At 33.8% G+C, this 20,432-nt stretch overlaps 4 protein-coding genes across 4 annotated transcripts; all 4 read left to right on the forward strand.

Annotated features, from left to right (window-relative positions):
• The first annotated feature begins 6 nt into the window (after positions 1 to 6).
• On the forward strand, positions 7 to 3,047 carry LOC110423488 (CAAX amino terminal protease family protein). The gene is made up of 8 exons (XM_021437703.2): positions 7 to 21; positions 269 to 327; positions 415 to 714; positions 900 to 960; positions 1,792 to 1,916; positions 2,208 to 2,270; positions 2,360 to 2,484; positions 2,722 to 3,047. The coding sequence occupies exons 3-8, from the start codon at positions 457 to 459 to the stop codon at positions 2,855 to 2,857; spliced, it is 768 nt and encodes a 255-aa protein (XP_021293378.2). The 5' UTR covers positions 7 to 21; positions 269 to 327; positions 415 to 456; the 3' UTR covers positions 2,858 to 3,047.
• A 145-nt stretch (positions 3,048 to 3,192) lies between these two features.
• On the forward strand, positions 3,193 to 4,277 carry LOC110423024 (uncharacterized). The gene is made up of 3 exons (XM_021437118.2): positions 3,193 to 3,461; positions 3,702 to 3,908; positions 4,008 to 4,277. The coding sequence occupies exons 1-3, from the start codon at positions 3,453 to 3,455 to the stop codon at positions 4,029 to 4,031; spliced, it is 240 nt and encodes a 79-aa protein (XP_021292793.1). The 5' UTR covers positions 3,193 to 3,452; the 3' UTR covers positions 4,032 to 4,277.
• Positions 4,278 to 4,547: 270 nt separating this feature from the next.
• Positions 4,548 to 10,094, forward strand: RGS1 (REGULATOR OF G-PROTEIN SIGNALING 1). The gene is made up of 11 exons (XM_021437117.2): positions 4,548 to 4,917; positions 5,160 to 5,286; positions 5,391 to 5,454; positions 5,531 to 5,615; positions 6,039 to 6,112; positions 6,611 to 6,802; positions 7,402 to 7,490; positions 7,614 to 7,852; positions 8,213 to 8,337; positions 9,288 to 9,409; positions 9,514 to 10,094. The coding sequence occupies exons 1-11, from the start codon at positions 4,841 to 4,843 to the stop codon at positions 9,721 to 9,723; spliced, it is 1,404 nt and encodes a 467-aa protein (XP_021292792.1). The 5' UTR covers positions 4,548 to 4,840; the 3' UTR covers positions 9,724 to 10,094.
• Positions 10,095 to 11,424: 1,330 nt separating this feature from the next.
• KCR2 (beta-ketoacyl reductase 2) lies at positions 11,425 to 13,502 on the forward strand. The gene is made up of 3 exons (XM_021437392.2): positions 11,425 to 12,222; positions 12,841 to 12,910; positions 13,026 to 13,502. Exons 1-3 carry the CDS (start codon positions 11,615 to 11,617, stop codon positions 13,269 to 13,271), a joined length of 924 nt encoding a protein of 307 aa, XP_021293067.1. The 5' UTR covers positions 11,425 to 11,614; the 3' UTR covers positions 13,272 to 13,502.
• The last annotated feature ends 6,930 nt before the right edge of the window (positions 13,503 to 20,432 follow it).

Consider the following 20,432-nt stretch of genomic DNA (forward strand, 5'->3'; position numbering starts at 1 on the left):
TGGGTTTGCTCACTATAAACTGTTAGTGCCTCTTCTCCATGAGTTTGCTTTCTGATTCCGTTTGCTTCACTGAAATTTTACTTAAAAAGATGGTAAAAGAATGATAAAATTGGGAAACTTTTGATGCTTCATGTTAATTTTTGCATCACTATGTATAAGATTTGGTCTCAAGAACTAAATTATTAGTCAAAAGACTTTTGTTCATTCATTGTTATGTTCTTATTCTTGTTCTTCCTTTAATTGTGCAAAAATTGATGATATTGAATAGGTGGGAAGCTAGTTGGGTACTATGGTGTCAAAGAGCTTTCACCCCTAAAATCAGTCAGTGTAAGCTACCTGGTATTGCTGTATATGATGAGGTCAATAACGTTCTGGTCCTAGAAATTTTTATATATAGATGCTTTTCCTCTGCAGGGTACTAAATTTAGTATAAGGGCCTTTGCTAGTCGTAAATCAATGAAAAAATTGAGAAGAGAGGGACAACCGCATAAAAGTGTCACCTTGCGAACTAAAGAGACTTTGCCAGATGACAGCCGTGTCCTAGCAGACACGTCTCCTGCAAAGGATGATAATGTTAATGATGGAAACAGTCTGTATTCCTTTGATAATTCAGCTCCACAGAATTCAATTTCCATGCCTTCCAGGAGTGATGTGCTTCAAGCCTGCACCATCACTTCTGCGTTGATAGCTGCTCTAGGTTTAATAATTAGACAGGTTTGCTTACTCACGTGCAATCACTAGTTTGATTTTGATATTCTTATCTTTGCTGTTAGATCCCTTTTCCTTTTTCTGGTTTCTGTCAATTACTGGTTTAGTAGCTTAAGCAACTTGAGTTTCTTTAGTTCAACATGACCAAACCAAGGAATTTGTGAGTTAATTTTGTTTATTTGGCAAATCAGGTATCTCATACTGGGTCGATGGAAGGATTGCCCATTCTTGACTGCTCCATGGAAGTATCATGTATATATTGCATTTTAAGCTTGCTTCCTAAATGGTTGTTAAAAGATGTTTTTTTTTTCTTTCCCTTCTACAATGTTTGGACATATTGTACGTCCATAGAAAGAGAATCCTTTAAAACAGAAATTGACTGCACAATGATAAGTCTGATAATCTAAATTATTGTCCTAATTCGGTACCTTTATTTTTGTGGACTGTTGGATTAGAATGGCATGCGGGACTCTAGAACAGGGCATGAATTGGCCTCGAATCAGGTTAGAGCCGGTGAAAAATTGCAAAACTGGTTGGTGCTACACAGATGAGGAAGCCATGGATTCCACTGTTCAGAAAACTTTTACATGTGACATAATGAAAAAAGGCACCCAAAGTCTCAGCTTTATCATTTCTTGTAGAATGACATAGTGTACTCTGGCCTGGAGTTATTTCTTAAAATGAAGAAATAATGCCCTAAATACAGCTTAAATATTAAAGACAATTGAACGACAACTGTTGTTGATCAACGCTTCAATGACATAGAAATTATCACATGCTTGAAATGAAATCATTAGCTCTGCATAGAAACTGAGACAAGGCTTCTTTATTAAAATTCCTAGGTGATGAACTATGTTCCAGTTCTTAAAATCATGAAAATGGTTTTGTTACTTGAAAAAACAGTTTAGGTCTAGTGCTGTATGAAGAAACTGGAGGATTCTGTTTTGATATGAAGTGCACTTTTTGAGGTCTCTTGTCTGTGTTTGAGCATGCAAGTATGCTCATCTGTGTTCCTATTATGCTATTTGGAAGAATTTGGTCCATCATATACCAAAAAGTCACTGCTTCTCCAATTGTTTGCAGTTGGTTTTGAGATGTGGCATCTTGAGCTGATCACTGCATTGGTTATCCTAATTTCATCATGTCGTTATGTACTATTGAAGACATGGCCTAATTTTGCTGAGTCAAGTGAAGCAGCCAATCAGCAGGTAGGTAGCCTACTCTGCTTTGTGCCTGTGTCTTTACTCGGGCTTCTCCTGGTTTCACTTTGAAGTTCGGGTTATAGCTTAGCGTATTAACGTTTGGATAAACAGAAACACTTTGAGCCTATATGTAGAATCTGTTATTATTATCTTTTTAAAACTACATTTGTTTAGATGATCTAATAATTTGAATCCCGTTCTGCATGAACTATATCTTTTTTATCCTTCTGTCTGCAAACATATGCTGATCTTTGACAGGTTTGCTGAACTCAAACAACATCTTTCTTTTTTTTGCAGGTTCTTTCTTCACTTCAACCTTATGATTACTTAGTTGTTGCTTTTTTGCCTGGGATGAGTGAGGTAAGTTTTAACAGTTTCCATCACACTTTTGTTTTCTGTAATTCTAGATATGTGATTTATCTTACCAGCTGAATGCACGCAATATCCAGGAACTACTTTTTCGTGGTGCACTGCTCCCAATTTTTGGATTTGACTGGAAGAGTGTCTTAGTTGTTGCCACTCTTTTTGGCGTTCTACACCTGGGCGATGGGAGAAAGCATTCCTTTGCAGTGTGGTATGCATCAAAAATCTTATTGATTTAGTGGTAGATATCTTCCAGATAACATCATGGATCGATCAATTCTGTTCTCATGGTTTACGTCTTAACAATTATGCTCAATTTTTGCTCCCAACTGCTACAAATATGCCGAAAGTTTTTGAGAATGGAGGCTTATAGAAGTTTTAGAATAATCTTGAAACCTAGTTACCACGGGTTTGTATGATCATGATGTGGTGCGTGTTCCTGTTTCAGGGCAACCTTTGTTGGGATTGTGTATGGTTATGCAACAATCTTATCCTCAAGCCTTATCGTGCCCATGGCTTCTCATGCATTGAACAACCTAGTTGGAGGGGTTTTCTGGCGGTACACATCAAAGTCTGTAGAGTGAGAATGAGATGCCATTTGGGCTTTAGCGCAAGTGATTGCCAGACTAGAAATTTCTTAGATTTAAAGCCGTGATTACTGTCACGAATGTGTGGCATGCATAATGTAATTACTCTCACTTGTATATAATTGACCTATGAAAAACAAGAAACAGAAACATGTCAAGTTGTTTATAAAGAGTAAATTTTTCGTCAGTATGCTTCTTCCTTGGATGCAAGCTAAATGTCGTTCCCTAATGTAAACAAGGTACGGTGGCTCTTAATCCCTCAAAACCCGCACTAAAATCCTATAGTCTCCTTCAAGCCCACCGTTTCATACCCGGTAAAGTCAATATGACAGAGTCTCCCACCTTTCCGTTGAAACAGAGTAAATATAGAAAAAGGAGAAACGAAAGAGAAAGACACTGAAATGGGAAGAATCCGCGTCTCAGACGAGTTTGATACGTGTGGAGAATCAAAGTCTTCTTCGATTTCACTGACCAACCTTTAACCCAAAACCACTGATTTAAATCCACTCTCCTTTGAATGTCTCTCATCCTCCTCCTAATCAATCAATTAATCCACTAAGATTTCCATACACTTCCCAGTTACTCTTCCATCATGTCATCCGTAAGATTCTCTTCTACTATTCTCCTTCTCTTTCTTTCTGGGTGTTTTTTCTTTTACTCTGTTTTCTTTTGTCGATTTCACTATCAAACATTGAAAGAAATCTTTTTCTTTATCAATTTTACAGCTTTTCTCTTCTTTTTTACTACATTCAGTTCAGGAATCAAATAAAACCCAGACAGAGTAAGGACAGTGGGAATGCCTTGATTTGATTAAAATATTCCCTTTTTTTTCCATGTGCAGTATTATAAGGGACAGCCTCTGCCAAAATTTGGTGAATGGGATGTAAATGATCCAGCCTCAGCTGAAGGATTCACTGCCATATTTAACATAGCTAGAGATGAGAAGAGAACTGGTGGGAATGTTACAGTCTTAACCGCGGGCAGTGTAAAATCACAGCACAAAAATGGTGCACATAAGGGGAGAAACAAACGTAAATATTCCATTAAGGTCAGACCTTAATTCACAGATTCTTGGGGATTCAATCAATGTTCAATTCACATAAAAATCTCTTGATTTCTAACTTCATTTCTTTTATTTCCAATGCAGAGAAAATGGTTTTGCTTGGCTTAAAATCACTGCAACTTTTTGAGACAGAAAGCGCTTGGTGCTGAAGCCATTAGAATTTTTTGTGGTTGCTGATCCTGTTTTGTTTTTAGTTTGCCTTCTAATTAATTTTCTACAAGTTTTTCAGTGCCTAGTGTTTCCATGTTTTTCGTGGAATTTTTCTATGCACTTTAAATTAGAGTCTAGGCTATAAACTATGTTTTCTCCATGTGAAATGAGGCGACTGTAAAGCTACAATTTTTCACGTTTTCATTGGGGATGCCTTCCTTCTCTGTTAGTACTTATTTCACTGCAACAATTACAACAAAAAGAGCAGCTGTGTACAAGATTTGACAGAGGAACACCAAAATAAATCCATCAGCTATATTCAGTTCCATTGCAGACCAAGTTTTACCTGCTTCGTACTCTGTTCGTAATCCTATCTTGAATTGAGAGTTGAGACAGAATGGGTACAAAATTTTGGAGTTCAAAGGGCAAAGAACACACACGAGCCAAGGACACGTGCGTGAATCCATGGGCTTAATATGATAAAGTGAATTAATTAGTGTAGTGATCATTTCTGAACAGCAACGTCTTACATTACAAAGACTTATTTAAAAAATGAAGTCAGTCCTTGATTTCGGCAAATGTTACTTTGATAGTCGTTAGTCAAAAACGAGGACACTGCCGTGTTTTTCCCAACAAAAGACTTGTCAACTCTACTCTCTTTTCTTCTCTTTTTCCACTTTTCTGTTTTTATGTCATCAAATGATGAATTACAACATTAATTCCTTAATCTGATATACTATCAAGTACCATCATATGTGAAAAAAACTATGGCAACCTGTGCCGTTCATGGTGGCTGCCCCTCCGACTATGTGGCCGTTTCCATAGCCATCTGCTGCGTGATTTTGTACGTTCCTTTTCTTTTTGTAAATCTCTATCATAAACCCATTTTATATAACTAATCAAAATTTCATTTTGTAGTCAAAGGCTCAATTCTTTAGATGGGGCAGTTTTCTTTGATGATAATCTATTTGATGTTATGCCTCAGTGGGATTGTTTTTCTTAATCTATTTGATGTTATGCCTCAGTGGGATTGTTTTTCTTTGCAATCTGTTTTTATTTCTGATTTTTGCCTTCCCTTTTCTGCAGACTCATTGTGAAGTCAATTTTGCCGTTTTTAATACAGAAGGACAAGGTTCCCAGTGGAAAAGGCAGTGCCTTTTGGATTCCAGTCATTCAAGTCATTGCCAGCTTCACCTTTCTGCTATCACTAGTGGTGAGACAATATAGACTTCAATTTCCTTGTTATTATATATATATCTCTACAATAATCGGCTTCATTAATGCTTAGCCTTAGTGTTGATCATAAACTTTTTGCAGATGTCACTTAATTTCCTCAAATACAAAAAGACACATTGGTGGCTGTCTTGCTATGTTTGGGCAGGTTATAAATCTCTAATTACTTTTCTAGTTACTCTATATTTTTCCATGAAAGAGTCTGAAGTGTGTTTTGCTTTCAGTATGGGTTGAAGGTCCACTTGGATTTGGTTTGTTGATGAGCTGCCGCATAGCACAAGCCTTCCAACTATACTATGTATTCGTAAAGTAAGTCTGTGTCCTTCTATTTGAGAAATTTGTAAGACAGATTGTAAAGACCGAGAATAGATAATGACAGAAGAGAGAATTGACTTATGCACCTTTTTTCTCTTTTCTTAAACCAGGCAGAAACATGTTGGTCAAATTATTCAGAAATGGTTGGTTATGTTAATTTTCTATGAAATGGTTCAGTGAAAAGTTTTCCTATAATTTTTTAACCAATGAATTTAACTAGATTCTTTTTACTATGAAACTTTGTTGCATGCTATAGAGCAAATCGCTGCAAACTGAACTGGATAATTTATTAGAATATGCTGCCAAACCCTGGTTTTTGCATCAGGCTGCAGTGTTTAGTTGTGCCAGAGGTGTTGTTATCTTCTTGAACATGCCATTTTAGCAAAATTTGGTAATTTATGTGCTGTGATATTTCAGGAGACGTTTACCACCAATTAGATCTCATATTTTTCTGCCACTTATTCTCTTGCCATGGATTGCTGGCTCTGCACGTAAGAATCTGAGAAACCTATTCCTATTTGGACACCTATTCTATCAAGTTGAACATAACGCAATGAAGTCAAGCTGCCTTCTTGGTGAACTGTCTTCAAATGAGTTGTTGTATCTGTTTGCGTAAACTCTCGCATATTGTTAACTTCTATATTGAATTAATATTTGCAATTGTTGTCTACAAATATTAGGTAGCTTAAAAGTATATTTGCTTGCTTCATTCTTGCTGTCAGAATGACTGTCTTTTAGTCATTTACTAGGTTCATGCTTTTAACAAAATGCATGAAGCTCATAAACTACCATGTGAAAGTGGCAGGTGCAAGTAACACTGCTGCATTCAAGTCATTCATGCTTTTTCTAAATATGTGTGTAGATATTTGCTAATAAACACTCTGGAATTTATGGATCTATCATTGAGCTTATTTATGATAAAATTTTTTACTCCTTGCTCTCACTCCACTGTGATTCCTATTTTTAACTGGAGGAGTACTGTCCTGTAGTTATTCACGTGAAGAAGCCTCTCAATTACAGATGTCACATGCAAACTTACTGGATAATCCCAGTTGTATGTCTCCACGCGTTGTATGTTGCTGTTTTAGTCATGTTCACAGGGGCAATTCGGCACATAGAGTTTAGGTTTGATGAACTCAGAGACCTGTGGCAGGGAATACTCGTCTCAGCGTCACTTATTGGTACATGTTTATCTAGGTTCCATATAAGGCTTACATTTCCTGCAGTTTGTTCCGCATATATTGCATGTTGTCTTATCATCACCAATAAAAGAATTCACAGTTTTTATGCTCAATTTTGTTAATAAGAAATATAGTACCAATTCATAAGGGGTCAAGTGGAAGAAAAAGTCTATGGATAATCTAATTTCATGATTGAAATTGATAATTATCATGATTTGATACATTCGCTAGAGTTGTAAACTCTGTAAAGCATTGTGCATTTGGTCAAAGCAAAAGATTAGTTGCAAACAGCTTACATGTAACTGAGTTGCTTTAGCAATGGTTAATTCACATTGGAAACAGAATTTGTGCTTTTGATGTCATGCCTACTCTTGCTGTAACATTTGTGATTCAACTAAATGCTCCCCCTTCCTTAAGTCGTCACAGTGTAAACTAATAAGGAGTTCAAAACTGTAGGAGCCAGTAAAAATTATAATTTCAGCAAACAGGCTTTGTTGCAACAAATAATAATAACAACATTTTGTGATTGTTTCTGATATCTCCTTTGTGTAACTATGATGGCCTCCATTTTCTTACTTGTGCTTGTTTGTACTTCTCAGGAGTTTGGGTTTCTGCTTACATCTTGAATGAAGTTCATGATGATATCTCATGGCTTCAAGTTGCCTCCAGATTTCTGCTTTTAATTACAGTATGTTGATCTGTTCCTTTACCTCTTTATGGGCTTGCCTGCATCATTAGTTGGTTGACATACAAGTTATTGAAGCCTTATGCTTTTGCGTGTTTGCTAACATGGTTCAGGTATGTTTCACAGGCCAGCATTCTCGTACTGGTATTCTTTTCCATATCAATTTCACAGCCTCTGCTCTCACAAATTAGCTTGAGAAAAAGGGAACCTCTAGAATTCAAAACAATGGGTCAAGCTCTGGGCATACCAGATAGTGGACTGCTATTGCAAAGAGAACAAGCTGTTGTCATTGATCCCAATGAACCATTGGATAAGCTTCTTCTGAACAAAAGATTCCGTCAGTCTTTTCTGGCATTTGCAGACAGGTATTTTATACTCCCTAAGCTGTTTGTTAGATTTGGTGGTTAATTACTTTTTTGTGGTATTTTTATTGGATTTGAAAAGAAGAAAAGATTTCATGTTGAATTCAGATTTTCATTTTCTTTATCAATTGTTTACTGAAGCTCACCAAAAAAACAACAGAATATTTTTTAGGTTTTGTAGTGATTCAATTTACAAAGAAGAAAATGGATGGATAAAAAATTTTCAATTATCCAAAAGAAAAAGGACGAAAAAAGTCTTCCCAGCAAAAGTTCTTCACTGGTGTAAACTAAAATAACACATTGTTTATGACCTTAAAAGGTTAAAAAAAAAATTAAATTGAACTTGTTTCTTCTTGAACACAGTTGTTTGGCTGGGGAAAGTGTGCATTTCTTTGAAGAGGTGCATGAGCTGGGAAAAATTCCAATAGATGACCCTATAAGAAGGATCTACATGACACGACATATCATTAATAAATACATAATTGCAGGTTTGTTATTGTTTTTTCTGAGGAAGCACTGCTGGAATTTAGTTTGTCAGTTTTTTCTCTGCATTATATTTTCAGTCTTAAGTCTTGTGCTATGGAGAAGTAAGTTCATACAACTTAAAATCTCTTTTTTAATCTCCAAATGTAGAAGATTGCCTTTTCTCAGAAGAACAATCTTCAGTAGCAGGATATGGATAGATGGTTCAAATGTTAATGTTTGTAGTGAGCTGCAACTTTTAAAAGGTTATGTACCGAGGAGTGATGTTCTGTGCCAATATTGCTAACTTGAGATATTTTGACATGCAAACTCTGAAGAAACTGGTATACCCTGTTTTTGAATTTTTGGCAAGAGGATGAGCTGTGCTAACTGTTAGTAATTATGATTACCCAACACAGAGAACGCATGTGGAATGGTTCCACTCCATTATACTGTTACCATCCAGAAACAATCTCATGACTTATGAGCCTACAGTTGCTAGTTGTTTAAAAGCAGCCATTTAACATTTCCTATTTCTCCTTCAAACTTACCTCTTTTACCATTATCTAATGGGCATCTGCGTCTTAAGTCCTTGTTTCATTCCAAGTTCATGGATTACTGCAGATCCACCTGAACTTGATTCTAGAGCAGGTCTGTATTCTGGTTAGACTAATTAGGTAAACATATGGGGGTTGTGAATGTATTTGTAAATGAAGAAATTGAAGCTAGATCTTATTCTGTAATTTCGTCAAATAAGAATTTTTGTTTCATGTTGTGTGGTAAAACAGTCAACATTCACCAAGTGATCAATAATAGTCAGGTATCAATCTTCTGTGGCCATTCTGTTCATGAAGCTGGATTTTGACCTTTATCAGAGCTTTTATTTCATGCAAGAATTCATGTTGCTTAATAACTGCCATCTATTACTTTGCAAGTCATGCCTTTATGCAGTTTCCTGCCCAACTTTGTTGTACAGGTGCAGCAATGGAAGTTAACATATCTCATAGAATCCGGCAAGAAATTTTGACCACCACTGATCTGACACATCCCGATCTCTTTACCAATGCACTAAATGAACTGATGCAGTTGATGAAAACGGTGTGTTATTAACTTGGATTACACAATTATTATCATTGGATTTCCTTTTGAGTGATTTGAACTATGTTCATTCATGTCTAAATAAGCTATATTTTCTACCATAGAACTTGGCAAAAGATTACTGGTCATCCATGTACTTCATCAGATTCAAAGAAGAAGCCGGCATGAGATCTAATGGCCATGAGATGGAACACACTGCAGGATATAACTTCTCTCCCAGGTTGAGTTCTGTTCATGCCACTGATGATCCCTTTCACCAGGACCATTTTTCACGGGGTTCTAGCCACGATAGTCATGATTCATATCCACAATGAACTAAGATTTATAAATTGTCATTCGGTTTACTATAAATTCATATCAGAAATGGGTTCTGATTTGCTAAACCGGCTCTCATCCATACGTGTTGTTGCTCATATACCATTCAATACATCTAAAATAGTCATTGGCTTGGCATATCAACCTCTTACTAAGTGGATGGTGAAACACAAGCAGAGAAGAAAGATTTAAGGAAAAAGAGGCTTAAAAACAGAATGGAATGCCTTTGTCAGATACAGTGGCAACATATTTCATGTTCCAGCTTCCAAACTCTTTGAGTAGTTGGACATATCTATGCCTTTTAAGGGCAATAATTAACTTCAACTTTATGCTCCTTTAATAAATTTGGGGTATTGAAAGCCGTTTCCTTTGCTGAATCTTGTGCACAGGCATGTGATGAGCACTAAATACTCCACCCATGAGCTGCCCTGTTTTCTTTTATTCCTGTGTCGTTTCTTTTCTTTTTTAAATAAATATATGAAATTTGTAAATTAAATAACTATAGTATAGCTAATAATACAGCTAACTACTTTGTTATCATTGTAAGCATAGGGTAATTGGTGCCTACTCACAAAAGAAATTTGTAAATTAACGTATGCATTAAATTTAAAAATAAAAAAAAATAGAAAAAGAAAGAAAACTTTTGAGTGTTAATCTAGATAAGTAACAAAGGCGACAGTCATATCGTATGAAAAGAAACTGTATTTAAGAAGCTCACGTGATTGGCGTGAGAGGTCATGCGCATGCTTACAGCTTTCGGCATTTGGTATGGTGAACAAGAATGCCGCTGCTATCTCGCCACGATCCTCTGCAACTATTCACATATTCCCCATGCCCTGCGAATTGGTACGAGCGTTGCTTACTATTATTAATCTACATTTCTTTATTGACAATTATGAAATCAACGGAGAGAATGTGACATATTGCTAGGTAATTCAATGCAGAGTGTTAAAGCTAGTAGAGGAATTATGGTGGTGACGAGAGTGACCGCTGTTGCTTTTTAATTTTTAATTTATTATTATTATATATAAAAAATTTAAAATATATAAACATATGATTTCATATAATTATTTTTTAATTATTTTTCATGTAAATTTTTAAATTCATTATTGATTAAAATGAATAATAATATGATTTAATTTAGTTTAGAAACTGACTAAATTTGCAAGCATGAAGATTATGGTGAACGAAACTTCCACTTTGCTGGATTTTTTCTGATGGAAGTAAACCTATAGATGGCATAAATTTCCCTCGTACAGAGTTAAGTCCGCTGACCAACCAGTAAATAAATGCACATTTACTATATCAGCAGATGCAGGTTACCGTTTGTCTTCTTGCTTATAAAACAATATTTGTTAAGATTTATTTGTACCAATATAAGTTTACATTTAGTGCATGCTTTGTTTAATGTGTTATGTTTTGAATTAGCTCATCACTCCGTCCAAATTTATACTAATTTTCATTAATAATTACATATAAATTATAATAACAAGATTACAAATGGGATACATTGACATTGTAACTTCTACTGTAAAATGTTAAGTATATCTCACGTTAAACTTAATGAAAAATCCTGAATTCAACTCCCCTCTATTACTTTTTAATATATTACTTTTGTAATAAATTATTATTTGTTATTTATAAATATGGACACATGTAGATGTATTGAAAATTAGTGGACAACAGAAGTTATGGAGAAAAGGCTCCTCAGCTTACAATTGAATGAAACACAGATAGTTAGATGATACTTGTCATCACCGCATTTACCCTCCTAGGTTAATTAACGAACTTGACTTATCTAAATCAAGTTCCAAGCGTATCTTTAACTTTCGCTAAGTTTCAGCAATATAAGATCAGAAGACGCTATCAGCAAGCATCAACTGTCTCACAATGCAACTCACCTGGTTGCTTCTTCTCTCATTTTTAGGCTTCCTCTCCCTCCTTAAGCATTCCATCTCCCTCCTCAAATGGGTTTCCGACACATTTGTCAGAGCCCCCAAGCACCTCAACAAGTACGGCTCATGGGCTCTCGTCACTGGAGCCACTGATGGCATAGGGAAAGCCTTTGCACGCCAACTAGCCCTTCAAGGCCTCAACCTGATACTGGTCAGCAGGAACTCGAACAAGCTGAAAGTAGTTTTGAATGAAATCCGAGCAGAGCTTCCCCATATCAAGATCAAGGATGTGGCCCATGATTTCTCCAGCGATGTAACGGCGGGTGTCAAGTTGATAGAAGAGGCTATCAAGGAGGTGGAAGTTGGTGTGTTGATCAACAATGTGGGGATAACGTACCCGGGAGCCATGTTCTTCGACGAGGTGGATGAGCAAGTGTGGATGGAAATTGTTAGGGTGAACTTGGAAGCGACTACGTGGGTCACACGGGCGGTGCTACCGGGGATGCTAAACAGGAAGCGTGGTGCGATTGTCAATATCGGGTCTGGAGCTTCAATCGTTGTGCCTTCACATCCTCTCTACACGATCTATGCTGCTACGAAAGCGTAAGCTTCTCAATTCATTTATCACATCGTTTCAGGTTGGTTGGAAACACATATTAACTCAATTTCATGTAAAAAGAAAGAAGAAAACAAACAGTATAGAGTAGTCTAATTAATTACAAAGATGGTATTAATATTAAGAAGGATAATTAAAAATGAGAAAGAAAAAACAAGTAGGAATACATATAGGACGCAAACTAAAATAAAACAAAAGTGTCAGGACTTAGTACTTTTGCTTTTTTGTTAAAAAAAAATAAAACAGTAATTATCTTTTATAAGCTAAATAAATACGCCACCACAGGGACAAGTATAAAATCTAACTTAGTGTGACGTGACCAAAATTCTAGGTTTCAGCTCTCAATTTCGACCTTTTAATTAATAGGGTCCACTTACACAAAATTAATTATTGCTTTTCTTGACTGAGATGTTGTCTAGTTGATGTTTTTGACTCTATTTGTTTATTTTTATTTTGTTTATAAAAAAAAAAGTAGAAAAAATGGATCTTAAATAATTAAGATAATGATGTGGGATGAGAAGAGAAAGTTGGTTGTTTTAATTTTTTGAATATTTTGTATTGCTACATTCCTTTGTTTTGTTGTTTGCTTGTGATGTGACATACAGTTACGTTGATCAATTATCGCGTTCTCTTTATGTGGAATACAAGCTATGTGGCATTGACGTGCAGTGTCAGGTACGACGGCTCTTATATTAATCCGATCGGCGCCGGTTGCCTCTCCGTCTTGAACAACATCTTATAATCTCAACTTTATAGTTTAATTAAGGAATTGATGAATTATTTTGAATAGGTGCCGCTATACGTGGCAACAAATTTGGCATCCAAGGTAGCACTAATTGAAAAATCCTCGTGGTTGGTGCCGACGCCGAATGATTACGCGGAAGCCGGGATCCGCCACATCGGCTACGAACCGCGGTGCACGCCTTATTGGTCTCACGCCATTCAGTGGTGTTTTGCGCGCTTGCTACCCGATGCTCTTCTTGATGCTTGGCGTCTGTCTGTAGGCATCCGCAGGAGACGGGACCTTGTTGCCTAATTTGTTTTTATTTGTTTATGCTTCAAGGTTAATATTTTTCATGCTATTATAAATCAATCTCAACTCCTTAAATTTGTTCCATCCTTGCAACAAATTCTATTGGAGTATGTACAACTGATTTAAAAATACTATTAAAAAAAGTAAATAACATTTTATTTGTTAAGATAAATCACTCTGCCTTGAAATAAACTTATCGACAATGAAATTCAAAATTTACAGATTTGTTATTTAGTTTGATTTTACTCAAATAAAATCAGATTACTCGTTATTTACCAGAGGTATTGTCAATAACTTTATAGCTATTTTAGTTTCTATTGATGACATGTTGGTAGCTAGCTCCTCTATAACATTTGCAGATGAAGTCTAACAACACTCAAGTTGAAGGATTTGGGAAATCCCAAATATTTCTTTGGCTTGGAGATTTCTAGATAAGTGAAGGGCATATCAGTTTACTAGAAGAAGTACACATTGGATTCACTTGATGAATATAGGTTTCTTGGTTTCAAATCAACATCAACTCTAGATGATTACTAGTAAAAAAATGTCTAGATGTAGTGATGATTCCTAATAGAAGACTCAACCAACTCTAGACAATTGGTTGGTAAGTTGTTTCACTTAACTCATTATAAAAAAAAGGGCATTAATTGGCAAAAATTTCTAACGGTAAGAGTTTTGATTCTGTTAGTATGTCACATTACTAATGAAATTATAAATGAAAATTTTCGTCGATATTTGATCGAAATTACTGTCTTCAATAATGGCAAATCCATCAATAACGAAATTTTTGTCAATAAAGTATTGACTGAATATTCCATCAATAATTTTGTTGAATCCTAGAAGATAATTGCTACAGTTTTTTGCACTAAGTATTGCACTCCAAAAGACTAAAAATTATCCTTAAAAATAGTGATACCATGCCTTAGACTTTTTACTGTCTTTACTTTTTTTTTTATTTTCATTTGTTTTTTAGAAATTTTTCTAACAATCTCAAGGGCAATGGATTCCCACGTTGATAATGCTATTGCCATTGTTTCTACTGTTGTTTCTGTCTCTACTGCCATCACCACTATTAATGGTTCCACCATGGCTCCCACTCCGTTGACTGTTCCTCCTATGCCTTCAGTTTGATATGCTAAACTATTTATAAATATTTTCAAAATTGAGATTTTTTATGGCAAAAATTTTTTAAAAATGGCAAGAAAGGATTTTTTTAATCCTTGATGTTCATGGATTGGCTTTTGCACTAATTAATTTCAAACCAAATGATGTCAAGATACTAGAACCATGGATGCATACAAATAAGGTATGCAGGCATAAGATCATTAGCACGTTTTCTAATAAGTAGTTTGATGCATACAATCTGTACAAAGAAGCAAAGCAAATATTGTAGTCAATGATTGCCAAGTACACTACTGAAGATGTTAGGAAACAAAAGTTTGTGATTGGCAATTTCTATCACCAGAAGATGACAAATGACCAGAACATCAAGAGTTAGATTAATGAATACCACAAGCTGGTGGATAATTTAAAAGCTAAAAAAATCAACTTGAAAGAAGAGTTTGTTTTTGGGTTGCTAAATGAGAAGCTGCCAGAATTTTGGAATAGCTACAAGCAATAACTAAAGCACAAGGAAAAGCAGTTGTTACTTATAAATTTGATTGTGCACATCATCATTGAAGACATAACCCAAGGGAGATTAAGACCTCCAAAGCTAAAGAAGTTGCAACTAAGGCCAATTTGGTACAAGGTAGAACCCAATGTCAACAGAGATACCCTTATAAACTTGATTATAAATCCAAAACTCCTCATCCCACCTTCAAAAAGAAGGGTAGTTGTTTTGTTTGTAGAAAGTTAGGGCATCATGCAACATAATGTAGAAAGAGAGCAAAGGGAAATGAAAAACCTGTTAATCCCAGAGTCAACTTGGTCAAAGTAGATGAATTTGATAATATAATTGCTGCAGTCATTTCACAGTCAAATATGATGGCCAGTGTGAAAGAATAGGTGATAGACTCAAGTGCTACTAGGCATATTTGTGTAAATAGAAATACCTTTACCTCTTATACTCTAGTAGGAGAAAGAAAAAAGATAACATACCTTAGTGATTCTTGACTTGCTCAAGTTCTTAAAAAAGGGAAAGTCCTTCTCAAGCTCATATCTGCAAGACCCTAGCTTTGAATGATGTTCTACATGTTCCTAATATGCGAACCTAGTTTTTGTGGCTTCATTGGGCAAGGTTAGTGTGAAAGTGTCATTCAAATCCGACAAGATCATAATGACAAAAAATAATGTGTTTCTAAGTAAGGGATATTGCAATCAAGGACTCTTTGTACTTAACGTTTCAAATGTTTTGAATGAAAATGCTAATTATTCCGTTTATACGATTGACTCTATTGATTTATGGTATGGTAAACTAAGAAATGTTAGCATTCCCTAGGTTAAAAAAATGCAATTACTAGATTTAATTTCTAGTATTAAAAATGGATGGCTTAATAAGTGTGAAATATGTGTTGAAACGAAATCAACTAAGAAAACTGGTATTTTAGTAAATAAAGAATCTATATTATTAAGTTTAATTCATATTAGCTTAGGGGATCTAAAACAAACTATAACTAAAGGTGGTAAGCAATACTATGTTACATTATTGATAATTATTCTAGATTTACTAAAGTTTATTTACGTAGGCATAAAGATGAAGCTTTTGACATGTTTATTAAGTATAAAGTTGAGAAAGTCAACTTAATAAAAAGATAAAAATAGTTAGATTAGATAGAGGGAGTGAATATATACCAATTAATGATATTTGTGAAAAAAAAAAGAATAATTCAAGAAATTACTACTCTATATTCCCCTAAATCAAATGGTGTAATAGACAAAAAATAGAATATTGAAAGAAATGATGAACTTTGCTAGTTTTAATGCACATTAAAATTTGTGGGGTGAAGTTTTATTATCTGCATATCATATTCAAAACAAAATTCCTTTATAAGAAAACTAGTAGAACACTTTATGAATTATGGAAAGGCTATTCTCCTAACTTAAAATATTTGAAAGTGTAAAGGTGTCTTGCTAAAGCAATACTTCCTGATTTTAAGTAGAGAAAAGTGGGCTCTAAGAGATATAATTGCATGTTTATTGGTTATGCTGAATATAGTGCTGCACATAAATTTCTTGTATTAAAAAAGTGATATTCTTGATTATAATACAATTGTTGAAACAAAAAATGCTGAATTTTTTAGTATATTTATTCATTGAGAACTGATACAATTTCTCATGCACATTTTAATAAAATGATTTTGAAATACAAATTAATAATTTGAGAAAGAGTAAAAGACTAAGAAAAGAAATTTCTTTTGGTAATGATTTTTATACTTATTTTGCTGATATAATCCTTTAACTTATGTTGATGCAATTTATTCTAAAGAAAGTCCATTTTATAAAGAAACTATACAAAATTAGATTGGTTCAATTTTACAAAATTAAACCTAAGAATTAGTTGATTCACCACCTGTAGCCAAATCAATTGGTTGCAAATAGATTTTTAAAAGAAAATTTAATCTTGATGGTTTTATTGAGAAATACAAAGTCAAATTAGTTGCAAAGAGTTTTACCCAAAATCAAGATACTAACTATTTTAATATATTTTCTCTAGTAACAAGAATTTTATCTATTCGTATTTTGTTTGCCTTACCTTTAATTTAAAAACTCGTTGTTCATCAAATGGCTGTTAAAATCGCTTTTCTAAATAGTGATTTAGAAAAAAAAATTTATATTGTACAACTTGAGAGATGTGTTCTTTCTGGTCAAGAAAACAAATTTTATAAATTAATTAAATCTTTATATAACTTGAAACAAGCACTAAAACAATGGCATGAGAAAATTGATCAAATTTTTATTGGTAATGGATTTTCTACTGTTGGAGTTGATAAATTTGTGTACACAAAAATTGTTAATACTAAATGTTTGACATTAGCTTGTATGTTGATGAGATATACTTATTTTTGGTACATGCATTGATGTGGTCAATAAATCAAAAGTTTCTTCACTTCAAAATTTGATGTGAAAGATCTTAGAGAAACCAATGTTATTTTGGGTATTAAAATCATAAAATGCGATAGTGACTTAATGCTAACAAAAAAGCATTATATTGAGAGGCTACTTAAAAAGTTTAAACATTTTGATGTCATACTTGTGAGTATTCCTTATGATAAAAATATCTGATTAAAGAAAAATAGAGGTGATAATGTAGCTTAGTCTGAGTATGCACAAATTATTGGGAGTTTGATGCATTTGATAAATTATACTCAACTTGATATAGCTTATGTTGTTTGTAGACTGAGCAGATATACACAAAGTCTCAATCAAGATCATTGGACTGCCTTGAGTAGAGTGATAAAATATTTGAAAGATACTATAAACTATGATATTTTATATAATGGATTTTCCACTATATTAGAAGGATATAGTAATCCTAATTGGATCTCGGATTCAGATGAGATAAAATCCACAAGTGGTTATGTATTACCTTTGTTGGGGGTACTACAACTTAGAAATCAGCCAAACAAACAATAATTACTAAATCTACAATAGAGTTAGAATTTGTAGCTTTAAAGTTGCCTGAAAATGAGGCTAAGTGGTTGAGAAACCTCTTAGTCGATATTTCGTTGGAAATGAAACCAACACCTTTATGTCTATGCATACTGATTACCAAGCAGCAATGGCCATCGTGAAGAATAAAACTTTGAATGGTAAGAATTGACACATTAGTTTGAAACATGATGTAATAAAGTATCTGCTTAGAGATGGAATTGTATCCATTAATTATGTGAAGTCATAGTTGAATTTGGTCTATCCTCTGACTAAACCTCTAGGAAGAAAATTGAGTAATGACACATTGAGGGGCATTGGACTTAAGCTAATTGAGTAAATCAACAAATAATGGTAACCCAACCTATGTGATTGAAGATCCCATGAATTAGGTTCATATGAGTAATAACAAGTTATTTGTTGATAAATTAATACATTATTAAAATTATTATCCCTTTTATGGTGAGTGAATAGTGTAAAATCGCAATGCAAGAAAGGTTGAGTTAAACTCACAATGAATTCTATATCCCTTATGAATAGTATATTAAATTATAGTACACATTTGATGGAATCACCTATATAAGTGTGGAATAAGGCCATTTCTATGAGAATTATTGTAGATTCTTTAAAGCACTTTTGAATAACTAGGTACGTGCATGGCCTATTCGCGGAAAACCACATTAAACAGTAAAAATTGTGGGGTGCAATGTGATTGATGAAAACTAGACTTTACATAAAAAAAATTTTATTCATATAAATTATAAACTTTATCAAAATTCTATGATTTATGTTTCATTCTTTCTAGGGTTAGTTTATAGCTTTCAAAGCACCAGTCATGATATATTACACTCAAATGAAATTTGACCCATCTAAAATTTCTTATAAAACTTTATGAAATATGTTGGAGATTGTTGAAAATATAGTTTATTTCTTAAAGTTCAAACATCTCACATTGGTTAGGTACATAAAGGTGTGAGTGCTTCAAATAAGCAAATCCATTATGGGTTTGTTGGAAAGAAAAAAAAAGAGTGGGCTCGTGCGCACACAAGATTGAGCTAAGCCTTGAGAAAATTCAGATTTTTCCTCTTGTGGGCTAGGCCCAAGTTAATTTTATACCTAAGCTTTAGTATTTTTCTTTTTACAAGCTTTCTTAACCTTTGATTGAATCAGACTCAAACTCCACCAACATCTGCCTGACTGAGTATAATCAAATCAAACTTAAACTCTCTTAACGTCTACCTGATACAGTACATGTTGATCAGGGTACTTCTGAAGTCCCTTGATTTGCTGCAACATTCACTTCGTCTTCTACGTATAAATACATTCTCCTTACCTCAGTCACAACACTCACTAAGCAAAACTTCTATACTACTCTCCTTTCAGGCTTCTCTGCTTAGTATTTCTTTGTTTTAATTCTTTTTCTACTGGGTTTTATTTTTCCAAAAAATTCTTGGTGCTTTTTTTGTTATCCCTTACTAGTTTGTGCAAACAATAAGGAAGTAGGGGTGAGCAAATACGAACTGAACCGAAATGAGTTCAATTTTTTTGATTCGATTAGTTTGGTTCTTTGGATAGTTCGATCATTAAAATTAATTTGGTTCGGTTTCGATTAGGAAAATTTCTAACCAAGCTAACTGAACTAACCAAACTTAAGTAAGGGTATTATGGAGACTTTGCATGAAAAATAAATCCTAAACCTAATCTCTTCTCCTTTTTTGTTCGTTTTTAATTATATGAGTATCCATCTTATTTATTATAATTTTTCATTATCATTTTTAATATTTTTGTAGTATTGATTTATTAAAAAAATATAGCATAAATAAATATATACAAACAAAAAAAATAAAAAATTTGTCAAGTTTGGTTTTTGGAAACCGAACCAAACTAATCGAATTATTTCGATTTTGGTTAATTCGGTTATTTATATAATTTGGTTCAATTTCGGTTATTTTTAATATAAGTTCGGTTAGTTCAATTGTTAGATATCCAAAACTAAACTAACTGAAATAACCGTTTGCACACCCTTATAAGGAAAGATCTATTGAATCCTTGAGGATAACTACTACAGTCATTTTGCATAGAGTATTGTACTCTAAAAGGGTGAAAATTATCTTTAAAAACAGTGATACCACACCTCAGACTTTTTACTATCTTACTTTCTTTATTTCATTCTCATCTGTTTCTCATAAATTTTTCTAATAGCAACAAAGATGTCAAGGTTAAAGAAAGCTTCCTTATTCATTCCATCAGCAGAGATATATAGCAAAGCAAGCCTACGGTGGATTGGTTATGAACATTTATGTGTTCCGTATTGGCCACATTCTATGCTAAGGGTTAGCAAAATCAATTAAGATCAATTATCTATCTAAAGCAAATGTGATTTAGGTAAAATGATTTAGTTTAATTGATTCGTTTGGTTAATTGGTCCAAAATATTTGATCCAATTGGTTTTTGATTCAATTCTTGATTTTAAAATTTTTGGACCAATTCACCCAAAAAACTAAACTAATTATATACATATATATAATATTTTTTATATATATTAAGAAAAATTGATAACAAACTTAATTAATA

This window comes from Theobroma umbraticum, unplaced genomic scaffold (assembly GCF_002168275.2).
Source record: "Theobroma umbraticum cultivar Fairchild unplaced genomic scaffold, ASM216827v3 scaffold_20.0, whole genome shotgun sequence".
NCBI classification, from domain to species: Eukaryota; Viridiplantae; Streptophyta; class Magnoliopsida; order Malvales; family Malvaceae; genus Theobroma; species Theobroma umbraticum.